Source organism: Fomitopsis serialis (genome assembly GCF_022376445.1).
Source record: "Fomitopsis serialis strain Sig1Antser10 chromosome Unknown B0H18scaffold_89, whole genome shotgun sequence".
Taxonomy (NCBI): Eukaryota; Fungi; Basidiomycota; class Agaricomycetes; order Polyporales; family Fomitopsidaceae; genus Fomitopsis; species Fomitopsis serialis.
In genome coordinates this window covers 79533-93192 of record NW_025955049.1, presented here as the reverse complement: position 1 = coordinate 93192, position 13660 = coordinate 79533, and the positions used below count along the sequence as shown (strand labels likewise).

Sequence of the window (13660 nt, the reverse complement as noted above, 5' to 3'; positions counted from 1 at the left end):
TGAGCGCCTAAGCACACTACGCAATGGCTCAGATCGACCTCATCCATTTGTGTGAGGGAGCTGAAAATTAGTATGGTCGTGCTTTAGGGCTCAATAATGCCCGCCATCTATCCGTTATTACTTAGAGAATCATCCCCCGCCTTTGAGGTGCTCCTCAACTCGAACAGGGAAATGCTGACTCCCGAGCGCTACCGAGGTTCGGCCCGCGTGACGCGCCCCGCGCCCTATCGTCCCCAGCGGGACTCACATGCGCGCGGTCACATCCGTATTTTGACCACCCACGTCTGGCTCGCCACGGCGGTTACACAATCAAGCACATGGACTCGGGACGTGGCGGAGGAATGGGCGGCGTGCGCGTGCGCGAAGGACGGACAGACGGCAGGCGTCACGGTATGAGCGAAAGGACTCGACGGTGAGTGCAAATACACACAGGCGGGCCAGCTGACTGCAGACATAGGGAACGGCGACATCCAGCACAACACGCACGGCAGCCACGAGTACGCAGGGCCAATGCCCTGCGCGCAGACGCGGCCGATGAACGAGCGACAAGCGTAGGGGCGAGGACGAGGAGGTGCGAGCGGGTGGACGTTAGGGCGAGCGAGCTGGCGCACGAACGGACGGGCAGGCGGGAGGGCGAGCAGGTGAGCAGATCGGCGGTTGAGCGGCCTGGTTGGCTGGCGGGTACACAAACGGGCGACGACGCACGGCGACCGCGAGCGTGCAGGGCAAATGCCGAGCACGCAAACGCGACCGACGAACGGACGGCACGCATGGGAATAGGATGGGCGAGACAAGTGCAAGACGGCGGGCGAGTCGACAGGTCTGCGGCCGGGGCACGGAAACACGACACTCGCCGACTACGAGCACACAGGCCGAATGCGCTGCGTGCAAACGCAGCCGTCCCCTGTAGTTTCCTATTTTATTCGTCTCTCAAATCTCAGGCCTTGTAAGGATGCCCACACAACAACAACACGAAATGCCCACGTCGGGACCCAACCCTGTAACTCCAAGACGCGCTCGGCTGCATGCAGACCGTCTATCACAGGAGGCGATGAGTCCCACACGATGGAGAACACCGTATGTAAGTGGGTGATACTGTCGTGTCCGACGCAATTGAAACAACTATGTATTAGCACAACTTCTCTCGCCAGCATACAGCCCCCACAAGCGATCTCACAGCGCGGCGGTGCCGGCATTCGGGCATAGAGCAGGTGAGGTCTCTTTGGTCCAAACCTCTCTCAATCTGTCAAGTGCTATAGAGTCTTGGCAGGCATTCCTCAGGTCTCGCAACATCGAGTCGGACTCGAGAAGCACCAGCCACTGGAAGCGCTGCTCAGACGATGTCAGACGACAGATGCCTACCTGCTCAAGTAAGTCCTTTAGACCACTCTTTCGCGTGCAATTCCTCATCTGATTGTGTAGGCGATGCGATGCGAGGAGGTTGGCGGTAGTGATGACATCTTTGGGTAAATTGTGAGTGTACCGCTGCTGCCGCAACGGCGGTCTTAGGGCCTCTTTGTACAACAGCCTTTGGCGCCACCGTCTACGTCTACTGTTCGGCCAGGAACACAAGCACAGAACTGCAGAACACCAACCATTCGATGCTATGCACATTCATTCGCTAATCTTGTTCGCATTCGCATGGCACGCGACTGGGAGCAGACATGTCGACGAAGAGACCATTGATCGCGCCTGCTTACTCGCTCATTCTCGCACACAGACGCAGGGCATTAATGCTACTCGCTTCGCGTGGCCGACCGTATTCGTCACTGCCTCATGCACAGCACGAACATGGCAGTGTACTGAGTGGCCTTCTAAGTTAGCAAGGGGCTCGAGCTACGGTTCTATGTTTCTGCGGACTCATACTGTACGTACACGGTACAGTTGAATATGCAATAGCAGTCCATCAAGGTTCTGACTTTTTCGAGTGACTACCGATACTGTGGCACCGGTGGACTCGGGAGACACAGTCAGCTACAGAACCTTGAAGCCTCTACGCCCATCGACATCAAGAAGCCTAGTTACTACATGTGTCACTTTCCTTGGCATCTCAAGACGGCCATGAATGTGGTGAAATACCGCACGCCGGTGTCAACGACAGATGTACGAGCTCCTTTACGTGGGTAATGTTCCGGTCATCCCAGGGCGGTCACATCGATCATCGGCCAGTCTTTCGGGTTCCACGGAGTGGCCTAAGGTTCGTGACTAGTCACTGTTATCACCGACGGCTTGAGATGGAAACAGGGATGCATGACACGCCAACTCGGGCGGCCACGCCCTGTCAGCGGCGCGAGTTAGTTCACATGCATGTGAACGCATGTAATGCTTGAAGGAAGTTCAAAAGACGCCCGCTGTGCGTGCAGCACAGGCATTCCTGATTAACTGATTGCTGGTAACAGGCTTCCATTGCACGCCTCAAAGCCCACCGGTCTCGCCCGCAAGAAGCAGCCACGGCACCTCAGGGATACAGGCAAACACTTGAAGAACAGAATCCCCACTCACCTTCACGGTCCTTGAGCTCGGTATCGTCTCGATAATGCCTAAGTCTGTCCTTATCACCGGGTGCACCGTTGGAGGCAGTGGACACGCACTTGCGCGCGAGTTCTTGGCGAAAGGTCCGTATTACAATTGTATCATCATTGCTCACAAGGGAAGGCTGAAGCTCGGACTAGGATACCGTGTCTTCGCAACGGCTCGTCATGTTGAATCCATGGGGGACCTAGCGACGGAAGGAGCGGTTACACTTGCCTTGGATGTTACAGATGAAAATTCTGTGCGGAAGGCGCGCGATCAGGTTTCCGCCAGCACTGGCGGAACATTGGACATCCTGGTCAATAACGCGTGAGTGAATTCCATGTACCTACGACCTCTGTACACTGCTCACCAGAGAGCGTGACCGTTCGCAGGGGACAATGTAAGACGAAGTCATGTTTGAGCAGCATATACTCATTCTGACATATCGTCCTAGCTGCCCTTATTCCAGTGATCGACATGCCCATGTCAGAGGCGCGTGCTATCTTCGAGGCCAATTTATTTGGGCCGGTCTGTATGGTTCAGGAATTCGTACACCTCCTCATTGCATCGGGAGACGGTCGTATCGTCAACATCGCCAGCATCGGCGCCGTCATGCCGCTGCCATTTTGCGCTATTTACAACGCGACCAAAGCGGCGATCGTATCGCTTTCAAACACGCTGCGCTTGGAGCTGGCGCCATTCGGGTCAGTGCTACGCTGAGTATCAGGCGAATTGAGTTTTGACATCAGTTCAGCGTCAAAGTCGTCACAGTGACGTTTATGTACTCGGTGCAGCTCATGCCAATACTCACTAGTTCCTAGGTAATGTCGGGAAGCGTGAAGACCAACATTGTCAAACCGCACACACTTCCGGTTGGATCCATGTACGAACCGTACGAGGAACTTTACCAGGAGAAGAGAGTCAAGCCAATTATGAGTGCGTTGTCTTATGTCTACCGAAACCCAGGATATGTTCACTAAAATCTTTGACTATAGTGGACGCCATGCCTCCTGAAGACTACGCTCGTGAAGTAGTGTCTCAGGTAATCAAGCCCTCTCCACGAAACTGGCTTTGGGTTGGAACACATTCATTCTTTTGCTGGTTTGTTGATACGTTCTTTGGTCAGCGAGCATTCGTACGTGTTTCCGTAACCTCATATCGCGTACAGGATTGCTGAGGCGAGTCGGAGCTGTAGAACTTCATATTCATGCAGAAGTTCGGTCTCTCTGAATTTTCGGCGATGGTGAAGGAAGGCAAGGCAAAGACTGTGTAATCACGATTGAACACGAATGTAGTAGTACTACCGGCGTGTTACTTCTCAGAGACAATGTTCCGTACGATTGCAGAATTATCAGGGTGTTCCACTTCGAGTACTTAATGCCAAATGGCATTCACGCGTGCGAGGTGTTGTCTCGAGAACACCGACCATTGCGCCTACGCCCTTTGGGCTACACTTCATACGGGACCAGCCTGTGGCTGCGTGGTAAGGCACGAAGCGCCTTTCTTCACCACTTATTCAGCCCTCACGCAAGGTCTGGGCCCTGTAGCATCGTTGAAGACGTACTTAGCAACACTGTGAGTCGATACATGCAAACAGGCCATGCAGCTAGCTGATATTTACGTATTTGTTATTCGGTGTCTCGTACAGGATCACTATGGGTAAACCGGCGGCGGAAAGCTTTACAGCGACGAGAGAACTTGTCCATTTCCACTGCTTCGGAGCGCCTTCTTCCAGACCGTGCGTACGACTCTCCAGTACCTGTCTGGATCTGACTTCGCATGTGCGACGTGCTGAGAACCAGAAAACTGTTCGAGCGTTACATCGAAGCCCTGTGATACTGCGTTCGCGCAGTGGGTTTCGATGTCGTTTGCCGTGGTGACAAGGTCTACATCGGAGTAGATATACACACGGGGCGTCGCACCCGGATGATCGGGTTCGGTGATTGATGGTAGCAGATTCGGGGTGTTGAGAAAGCTGCGCAATCCTTGGAAGAGAGGCGGGTGCCCGGAAAGACCATTGAGTATGCTGAACGCCGTGTACACAATGGATATGGGCGGGATGGAAAGGTAGTGAAGAATAGGGTGACTTGGAGCCCAGGATTGGATCGCTGACTCGAGCTCGTGCGATGCCGGGCAGGAGTCGAGCACAAGTGCGGTCGGTGGTCGTCGATGAGATGCATCTTGCATGCCCGTGCTGGACACTTTGGCGAGGGCGTTGTGCACGCTGATGAGCTGCAGGGCGCCACCTGCGAGTCTCAAGGTGAGTCAATCATTCGACAATGTCAATCATTACGCTTACCATTGGAGAGTACATGGACAAGTACGCCCCTAAATTTCACTGTACCACTCATTTCACGTCTGATAATATCGACCACAGGTGATATGCCTTTCTCCTGCCGGGCCGTCAGTAATGAGTGCAAGACACGGCAAGAACGACATACCAGCCACCGGTCCGGAGTGAAGTACCAAGATGTGTAAGCCCTGATGACGACGATGGTCGACGTAGGGAAGCACTTCCGCAGAGAATCAATATATTTTTGAAGGTATGGTAACCGTGCCTGCACTAACATCTTCGATGAGAAGGTCGTTCACCGACGTAGAGCGATGTGATCTCACGCCATCCGAACAACAGAATGACTCTATGGTCATGTATTGAGCCACACAGAGTTTGAGCCGGATAGTATCAGCACTTACGAAGGATGAAAAGGGTCAGGTGTCTGTGAAGGAGGCGCTTCGAGCAGTTGGACGTATGAATTCAATTCACGTAGTCGGGGCGTCGTCGCATCCTGTACAGAAGAGGTCATGGTCCTTACGCTCCTTGGCAAAAAAGGGCAGGAGACAAATGGTGTGCGCCTCGAAGGCGTGGTCTTGTTCTTATGCACAGTGTTCACTAGTCCCTGACACTGGAGACCCCCTGGACTCCGCCAAACTCAAAAAAATCAATCTTTCATCCTATACATATTCGTGAGTCAGTTACATCAGAGAACCTCTTCGACCAGCGATTGAACGTACGAGTTGGGCGGTGCCTCGTGTGGGATGCGTCCACGCTGTGCCCCGACAAGTCGTGTTCGGAGGATCGCAACTAATCGTTGACAGTGACTGATTGAAGGCGGTTTGAAATTATGACGGCCCGTATTGTTGGACACGAGGGTAGAGGATAGGTACAGAGCCCAGGCGGTGTATGCTATGTCCAAGTTGGCATGCAGCACGTACGTGTCATCTTCTGCCGAATTCGCACGATTTGAGATGAGCGCCATCGCATCATGGCTCAGTTGGCTGTGAGAGGACAGCCGCCCAGGACGCGTGGACATCGAATGGATAGAAATCCCGTCCTCCAAGGAGGAGGAAGAACTCGACGCTTCGATCTATCATCATCAACGTTTCAACGTCGTTCTGTCCACATTCCTCCTCTCCTCCCTCTCAGCACGTGATGCGTTCAAGCTGATGATCAACGTCAGGCCCTGAAGGCGCCGTCCCGGCCCGTCCGGGCTATGCCAGTACTTGTCTAGTTGCCTTTGACCGGTTTGTCACCGTCCTGTTGATATAATTATGATTTCTGTGATACTTCGTAGTAAGTATCAGCGTTCTGATTGTTCTGCAACAGTAGACCTCCGGAGACTCTCAAGCCTCAGCGTGGCGCAAATTGGTATGGACGTCTCTCGTCTCTTGTGATACTGACTTTCATCTGCTACCACGGTACACTATGTTCACGCATCATGGGTCGGAACTCATATATATGAGATCGGCTTTGTGGGATACTGTAGCCGTTTATTGCCCTGCGTCTGTGAGCACGACTCGGGACTGATCATTATGCATCCCACCCGTGACCTCGCTAAAAGTCCTCTCTTCCAATTGCACCCAGAAGGGCTCTCTCTTTCAGACCGCATCCAGGTTACATATGAACGAGCCAAAGCAATTGGGAAGGCGTATGGTACGTGCAAGTATACCGGTTTCCTCGATTTGCTGCTCACGAGTCTATCTCCAGCGCTGACAACCCAGGACCTGTTGCTCTTGTCTCCGAGATTCTGGCAGCTTCATACCGACCCAATTTGGAGTATGGATGGCGCCGCTGGTACTCTAAACACGCTTCAGTACAACTGCTGTGGAGGAACACTGGCAATGTTCGCTAAGGGCCGGTCCGATGTGGCAGATATCTTGCAGCAGGTCTTGGAGTTCAACGTCTCGTAAGTGCTCGCACCTTCATTGACGAGATCCTACAAAACTGAACTGTCAATGCGGCAGAGGGCAATACTGCTTGACTGAGGTCGGTCATGGCCTGGATGCCTTCCACCTCGAGACGACCGCTACCTTACTACCGAACGGTGACTTCGAACTACACACACCGAGCGAGCGTGCTGCGAAGTACTTCATAGGATGTCTTGTTAATTTTCGCACTTCTGATTGTTGCAATAGATACATGCCACCGACGGCTCCCATGGGCATGCCCTGTGTCGCAATTGTGTTTGCTCGCGCCTTGATCGAAGGTGAAGACCGCGGAGTGAAACCCTTTCTTGTTCACATCCATAATGGTAAGGATATGAACAAAGGCATCGTTTGCAAGTAAGTTTTCCGTTGGATGTTAATGACTTGTCTAATCCTTCACAGAGTGCTTCCTCAACGTGGTGGATCTCGGCCTATGAACCACTCCCTCACCTATTTCAATCATGTGCGCCTGCCTTACAGTGCGCTCCTCGGCAGCGTAGACCGGCCAATCAATCCGAAGATGTCATTCTTCCACAACATATCCAGGGTCGCCATAGGGACAATCGCCATCGGGTCTCTCGGGGTGCCTGCGCTACAAGTCGCATCATTCATAGCCGCCAAATACAGCATTCGCCGCACAGTTGTTAACAATGAAGGTCAACGGAAGCCCATAATGGACTTCAGAACGCAGAAGATACCTATCGTTACCGCGGTGGCTCAATCCTTTGTGATGCAGGCCCTACACAACAAGATGGTGCTGCTCTTCCGCGACGTCCATCTTGACTATCGCGTTCGCCACGCCATCGCGTCGATCCTGAAGGTCGTCATGATTCAGCATGCACAAGCAGCGCATCTGACTCTTGGTGACCGATGCGGAGCGCAGGGTCTCTTTGAGGTGAATCAGTTGACCGCGATGCATGTATGTCCTACGTCCTCTACTAAGTTTCATGCAGACTGACAATTTGTGTAGGCAGACATGCGAGGTACGGCTATTGCCGAAGGCGACCTCCTAGGGATTTCCATCCGTCAGTATCAACGTATCCTACTGCACTTCATTAGCTGATCGACGTTTCCGCCATAGGTTTCGCAACGGAATTACTTCTGCGGCGTTACGCTGTACCTGACGCTGGCGATCCATCCAGCCTTCTGGCCAAGCACGAGGCTGGTCTATTCGAAGAAATGCGAGAACAGCTCGCAGTCATGAGGACCCACAGAAGTCCCGACTTCGACAGGTTGATCCTTCCCGAATGTCTCAACCTCGTGCAGGCTATTGGTCATCGCATGGCGTATGATGCCGCTGTTTCCGCTGGCGTCGATATTTGCCTTATCGACCTATACGTTGCCAGCTGCGTCAAAATCGATGCTGCGTGGTATGTAGAGAAACTTGGCATGTCAAGGGCCGAGCAGCGCGCCATGGAGAATGACGCCGTCGACGCAGTGTTCCCGCAGCTTCAGGAACTCCTCGAACGTATGGATATTGAGCCATACATCTCAGCCCCCATGATTTCCGACGAGAAGTGGTCTCACTACATGAGCACCTTGCCGACTTTTGGAGATACGGAGACGTTGGTACATGCCGGCGCTGGACCTCTCATAAATGATGGGCTACCCGAGATGGCGACTACTAGTACGGTACTAGCTGTGACGGCTTAGATACATATGGGGTGCATCGTGGTGTTTGCAGACATCAACAGCTTAGTGCCGCAGGTGGGAAATAACGTGTCTAATCGACTTTGATACTATGTAGGCTGGGCATTAGACACCGTTGTCCCGGGGGATTCTGTGACAAGGAGTACTATGTTAGGTTACTAGAGTATTCTGTCGAGAGTCAAATGAGCCAGACGCCGGTTTGCCAGGACCCTGCCACTCGACACATGCCGATGGTCCGTCTATAAGTAGATGCAGCATTATTGGTCACTAGTCGCTAGTTCACTGCCCGCTGGATGATGGGATGTCCATGTCAGCGCTCAGGGAATCGTGCTATTTAGTCAAGTGGTCTTGCTCGAACTTCGGCATGCGCTCTCGCAGTGTCCCTGCATCCTTCAGCGTACTCAATGGCTCATCTGACCCGGGAGTCCTCTTCCTTCTTCAGAACTCGACATCGGTCATTATACCTCCTACGGTCGTCTTCGTGATCTTGACGTGGCAAAACTATTTACCTACTTCCCTCGTCTGGGCACTCACGTTGGCCGCTGCACCGTTCTTCATCGCCGCTCGCATCCACCAACGTTATCGGTCCATACATCATGCTCTCAGCCGTTCTGGTGCTACCCTTCCTCCGAGATGGGATGGCAAGCTACCAGGGCACTTCGACGTCATGCAGGAGATGGTGGATAGCCTGAATCAAGGTTACCCTGGTGTGTGGTACAATCTCCCATATGGTTATTCACGGCAACCACACCGTCGTGGAGATGAGCTTCATATTGTGATTGCATGATGATTTTGCATCGACGACTGTGTCCCGATTTTATAATGGCGGTCATGTGGGTCTGACTCTCAGCTAGCGTAGTGATTCGATCTCAGCTCGTTTCTCATTTCCAGCTCATTTCATCGTGCGACGTGCGTGCAGCGTACTTGACTATGCGGATGCAGCCCTTGCTCTTCTCTCCGAGTCTTCGCAGTTGATTTCTGACTCAGGCTAACCTGAATGTATATTTATAGGCGATTTCGCATGGCCTCGGTTCATGAGGCACGGATCTGTGGTACAGACGAATATCCTCTGGGACATGATGGTTAATAAGTACCATTGTCGTCAATCGTGGCCAGTAGTACTGATGTATTGTTATGCCCAGTATATAACATGCGACCCCGATGTCATGAAGGCAGGTTTGCGTTCATACTTTGAACCCCATATCTGATGTTATGTGAAGACGGTTCTCGCGACAGATTTCGATAGTTATGTGAAAGGTCAGTAGGTGTAAGAACCATTTCAGCCGTCAGCTGACAAAACCGTGACAGGCGAAACCTTTTCCGGCTTCATGAGCCCTGTGTTGGGTAGAGGTGTCTTCAACACCGACGGTGAGACCGTGCCTCTCGCAGAGATTCCGCTGACATTCATACACCGGCCCAGGTGAGATGTGGAAGTAGGTTCATCAAGTCTGTGGTACGTCATCGTCATAACATCGACTCACGCATTATTCAGGTTTCACCGTTCTATGACACGGCCGTTCTTCAGTAAGGACAGAATCAGCCATTTTGATATATTCGATAGACATGCAGGTGCGCGCGAATGCTCAACTCTGCAGATAAATGCCTTGACGCGATATCTGGTTACCATATCCCAGAGCTGGCAATCTCTAAAATGAACCAAAGGTTCGATGCGGGCACTGCTGTTGACTTCCAGGTCAGTTCTGGGAGGCGAGTATGATGGTAGACTGATGCGCATCCCATCAGGATCTCGTTTCGCGATTCACACTCGACGCTGCGAGTGAGTTCCTATTCGGGTCCTGCGTTAGATCATTGCAGTCGCCGCTGCCCACTCTCGCCTCTGTCGCGATAGGACCTCCCAACCATGCAAGTGCACGGGCGACCATTGCTCAGAGATTTGCTACCGCGTTTCAGGAAGCAGAACACGTCTGCTCAGAGAGAGCTTGGCGTGGTTGGATTTGGCCGCTTTTCGAAGCGTTCGAGAACAAGAGCACGAAACATATGCAGGTCGTAGACCAATTCCTCGAGCCGATTGTGCAGGATGCGCTGAGGAAAAGGGATATGAAGTCATCTGAAGGAGAGGAAAGCGCAAATGTAGATGACGAGGAGACGTTCCTGGATCACCTCGTGCGCTACACATCTGGTGTGCCCCCATTCTCTACTCTCTACTCGAGTTCTTATCTCCGTTCTATTCCCTGATCCCGTCGTTCTTCATGATGAGGTGCTGAACATACTCTTGGCTGGACGTGACACGGTATGTACTTACGTGATAAGTCGGAAATCCGCTGACCCAATACCTTGCTCGTACAGACAGCGTCGACACTTACATTCGCTGTGTATCTCCTTTGTGAACATCCGGCTGCGTTGGCCCGTCTGCGCTCTGAGATCCTCGCGAAGGTCGGACGACTTGGTCGCCCCACGTATGAGGACATCAAAGAAATGAAGTACCTACGCGCCGTCATTAATGAGACTCTGCGTCTATTCCCGGCAGTGTAGGTGCCATGAATACATAGCGGAAGATGCAGTTTACTGACATTAGCTCATTCTCATAGCCCTTTCAATATGCGGTATGTCCTATATTGCTCGTGACGTTGCCATCACTAAACTGATTATATCACAGGTATGCAGTCAAGGAAACATTCTTGCCAAATCCGGATCCCAAGGGCAAGCCGTTCTATGTTGCACCTGGAACACCGTGAGTAGCAGCTGTGCCATGGTGTACGTATTATCACCAACCAGTTGTGGCTGAGCAGTGTGTCGTATTATCCATTCGTCATGCACCGAAACACAGAGTACTGGGGACCTGACGGTGCGCTTACGGTATTCTTTCACATTATTCTCAGGGAAGGCTGACTGTCTGGGTTACTGTTCAGCCATGGAATTCGATCCCGACCGTTTTCTGGATGAACGGCTGCATAAGTATCTGGTCCCGAATCCATTCATCTTCCTACCTTTCAACGCAGGGCCCCGTATTTGTCTCGGACAACAGGTTGGTCATTTCTTTGTTTCTAAACGCCACGGAGACTAATCGAATATGCTTTAGTTCGCGTACAACGAAATCTCGTTCTTTCTTATCAAGCTCCTGCAGCGCTTCGATACGATGAGACTCGACCTGAGATCTCAACCGCCCGGATCTCTGCCACCCGAAGCGTGGTCCGACGCATGGGGTAGGAAAGCCATCGAGAAGATATGGCCGAAAGTGCATCTGACCTTATACGTAAACGTGAGTGGCTTTCGCTCGTCTTCGGCAAGCCGCATTTAGCAAAAAATTGTATTGCCTCGACAGGGAGGTTTGTGGGTGAAGATGAAGGAAGCAGCAGACTGAGATCGGATTGATTATCGTCTGCTTAGTATCTGGTCCCCACCGTTCTGTGATAAGTAGTCTCTGGTGACAAGATATCTCTACGAGCGGATTTACGAGCGTTCGGCACATACCAGAATACCTGTTATAAATGTGCCCCGAGCGCAATATATGGACACTGTCGAGCGAAGGCAGGTCAGAACAAGTCGGAGCTATCGCTCAATCGCCTTGAATGGGTAGTAACTAGCAAGACGAAACGACGATCCAGTTAACGTAACGACTGTTGTGTCCAGTAGTGTAGTCGTTTCAGTACGCAGGCTTCTATATCGCCGTCGTTGTAGTGCTCAAGCTCTCCTGGTTATTTGGATGCTGCTGCGAAGTCCAGTGATCGTCCACGGCAGTGTGTAGAGTAAGCGCTTAGATCAAGAGGCTAGCCCGACCCCTGACATGCCCACGGCGGGGACCTTCCAGACGACCCTGAGGCTGTCCGCGAATGCGACTCGAACTGGCCTAAATAGGTCCGAGATGATGGGAATGGTGGTGCACGCGAACGCCGTACCCTCCGGAAACTGGAGAGGGGAACGCTGACGGAAAGCGGCTCTGCAGCTGAGTTTGGAGGACTGCGCCACCGACAGTTACTCCCCATACCTGGAAAGACCGATATTGAATTTCGAATTGTGCGCACGGTTCACCATCGCGAAGTTACGTAGGAACACGAAGAGGTCTCGTCGTGCGCGGATGTGGATCGTGTAACACGCCGGGCACGCCCGTACGTACGCCTGGCGTACTTAGTGCTGTACTCCCCGGTTGCGCGTACATCAAGCAGTGATTTAAATGTATTGTCTGCAAGACATTCGGTCGTGAATGTACGGAGAAGTGTGGTGCTGCGCGTCCGCCGTGCGTAGGAGAGGGTACAACTTTTGGGTCATCCCAGGGTGCGGGTACACCACCTTCATGGCCAATAGCGCGCACGGCGAATCCATGTTCGTTGATGCACATGTTGGCGTGGACATGGACAATGGAAATGGCGAGGTGGGTACGTCCATCGAGCGCTTATATTCACCTCTCGAGCCTACTGCAAGACGGTCGGCCAAGGAACGGTTGAACACGCCAGACGTGCAACATTGAGCATTTGATGTGTCACCATGTTGGTAAGGGGTACAGCATAGAGGTCGCCCCGTAGCGCGAGCATGCCGCTCTCGTGGTCAGCAACGCGCACGACAAACTCGGTGCTCGTCGATACTCGCGCTGATGCGGGCAAGTGAGAGGCAGCGGCAAGGTGGGTGGGCATACCTTTGAAATTCAAGCCTGCGTGCCCTTTCCCTCTACTTGCCCCGCATCCTTCCTCCTCCTCTCCTGTTGCGTTCTCTCCGCGTCCTCTTCTCTCCGTGTTCGCCGCATTTGGGATCTTCTCGCTCGGCGCTGGACTTGCACTTGCATCGTGCAAGTCCTGAGTCACGCGGCTTTGTTGGGTGTGGCTAGAGCTGTGAGCTGTCGAGTACAAGTAGACGCCACCAGCTTGGAGATGAGAGTTGCCTGAAACAGATAGAGAAGCGCCGTGGCGAAGGAGAGGCTAGAGAGGAAAGAATATGTTGCGTCGCCGGTGGTGTTGTCGGGCGCTGCTAGCTGAACCCGCCACGGCGCGGAAAAACAGCTACCGTGTCTGAATTCTTGCTCGACAAGTACTGAGTGTACTGAGTACTTCGTCGTTTATAAAACTTAAAACCGGGCCGTCTCACTTCTGCGACGCTCTGGCTGGTGATGCTTGTCACTGTCAAGTTGGAGGAACACGGACACGCGGTGCCCTAGATTTGTACTGTTCAGCATACTCATGTGCTGTGTACGGTTTCCCCTCACCTTCTGGTACTTCGTGCTCTTTCTAGCTTATGCTATACTCGCTATAAGTAATGACGTGGCGAAGACAGATTACGATCTGTGCGAGGCACGTGATGAAGGAGTGCTGCCCCTACTACTAGTACTAGGCTCCCCGACTTT

General features: G+C 52.7%; 5 protein-coding genes across 5 annotated transcripts; 4 read left to right on the top strand and 1 right to left on the bottom strand.

Moving 5' to 3' along the window:
- The first annotated feature begins 644 nt into the window (after positions 1-644).
- B0H18DRAFT_1031256 (uncharacterized protein) lies at positions 645-2087 on the top strand. The gene is made up of 5 exons (XM_048030065.1): positions 645-1081; positions 1134-1211; positions 1271-1370; positions 1423-1473; positions 1528-2087. Exons 1-5 carry the CDS (start codon positions 877-879, stop codon positions 1886-1888), a joined length of 795 nt encoding a protein of 264 aa, XP_047888934.1. The 5' UTR covers positions 645-876; the 3' UTR covers positions 1889-2087.
- Positions 2088-2110: 23 nt separating this feature from the next.
- Positions 2111-3913, top strand: B0H18DRAFT_1031255 (NAD-P-binding protein). Its single transcript, XM_048030064.1, has 8 exons — positions 2111-2615; positions 2673-2841; positions 2907-2914; positions 2969-3218; positions 3269-3284; positions 3336-3450; positions 3510-3649; positions 3710-3913. Exons 1-8 carry the CDS (start codon positions 2537-2539, stop codon positions 3785-3787), a joined length of 855 nt encoding a protein of 284 aa, XP_047888933.1. The 5' UTR covers positions 2111-2536; the 3' UTR covers positions 3788-3913.
- A 135-nt stretch (positions 3914-4048) lies between these two features.
- Positions 4049-5577, bottom strand: B0H18DRAFT_667982 (uncharacterized protein). The gene is made up of 6 exons (XM_048039055.1): positions 5527-5577; positions 5209-5466; positions 5131-5153; positions 4956-5077; positions 4814-4907; positions 4049-4760 (listed from the first exon to the last, which is right to left on the bottom strand). Exons 2-6 carry the CDS (start codon positions 5316-5318, stop codon positions 4195-4197), a joined length of 915 nt encoding a protein of 304 aa, XP_047888932.1. The 5' UTR covers positions 5319-5466; positions 5527-5577; the 3' UTR covers positions 4049-4194.
- A 747-nt stretch (positions 5578-6324) lies between these two features.
- B0H18DRAFT_882771 (acyl-CoA dehydrogenase NM domain-like protein) lies at positions 6325-8370 on the top strand (the record flags this gene model as incomplete). The annotated part of the gene is made up of 7 exons (XM_048040926.1): positions 6325-6445; positions 6500-6698; positions 6757-6876; positions 6928-7074; positions 7120-7636; positions 7688-7742; positions 7799-8370. 7 exons carry the CDS (start codon positions 6325-6327, stop codon positions 8368-8370), a joined length of 1731 nt encoding a protein of 576 aa, XP_047888931.1.
- Positions 8371-8731: 361 nt separating this feature from the next.
- Positions 8732-11689, top strand: B0H18DRAFT_1086832 (cytochrome P450; the record flags this gene model as incomplete). Its single annotated transcript, XM_048032100.1, has 14 exons — positions 8732-9074; positions 9379-9449; positions 9510-9539; positions 9588-9624; positions 9805-9936; positions 10002-10060; positions 10111-10507; positions 10539-10618; positions 10675-10856; positions 10985-11059; positions 11118-11173; positions 11238-11353; positions 11408-11587; positions 11651-11689. The coding sequence occupies 14 exons, from the start codon at positions 8732-8734 to the stop codon at positions 11687-11689; spliced, it is 1797 nt and encodes a 598-aa protein (XP_047888930.1).
- Between the last annotated feature and the right edge of the window lie 1971 nt (positions 11690-13660).

Bases quoted from the DNA above. Each gene is read 5' to 3' on its own strand.
- B0H18DRAFT_1031256 (XM_048030065.1), top strand. From the start codon at position 877: ATGCGCTGCGTGCAAACGCAGCCGTCCCCTGTAGTTTCCTATTTTATT. The intron at 1,371-1,422 runs GTAAGTCCTTTA...CTGATTGTGTAG, and splicing joins ACAGATGCCTACCTGCTCAA to GCGATGCGATGCGAGGAGGT. The intron at 1,474-1,527 runs GTGAGTGTACCG...TTTGTACAACAG, and splicing joins ATGACATCTTTGGGTAAATT to CCTTTGGCGCCACCGTCTAC.
- B0H18DRAFT_1031255 (XM_048030064.1), top strand. From the start codon at position 2,537: ATGCCTAAGTCTGTCCTTATCACCGGGTGCACCGTTGGAGGCAGTGGA. The intron at 2,616-2,672 runs GTCCGTATTACA...AGCTCGGACTAG, and splicing joins GCGCGAGTTCTTGGCGAAAG to GATACCGTGTCTTCGCAACG. The intron at 3,451-3,509 runs GTGCGTTGTCTT...CTTTGACTATAG, and splicing joins GAGAGTCAAGCCAATTATGA to TGGACGCCATGCCTCCTGAA.
- B0H18DRAFT_667982 (XM_048039055.1), bottom strand. From the start codon at position 5,318: ATGACCTCTTCTGTACAGGATGCGACGACGCCCCGACTACGTGAATTG. The intron at 5,154-5,208 runs GTAAGTGCTGAT...ACATGACCATAG, and splicing joins CCTGACCCTTTTCATCCTTC to AGTCATTCTGTTGTTCGGAT. The intron at 5,078-5,130 runs GTGAGATCACAT...CGAAGATGTTAG, and splicing joins CATTCTGTTGTTCGGATGGC to TGCAGGCACGGTTACCATAC.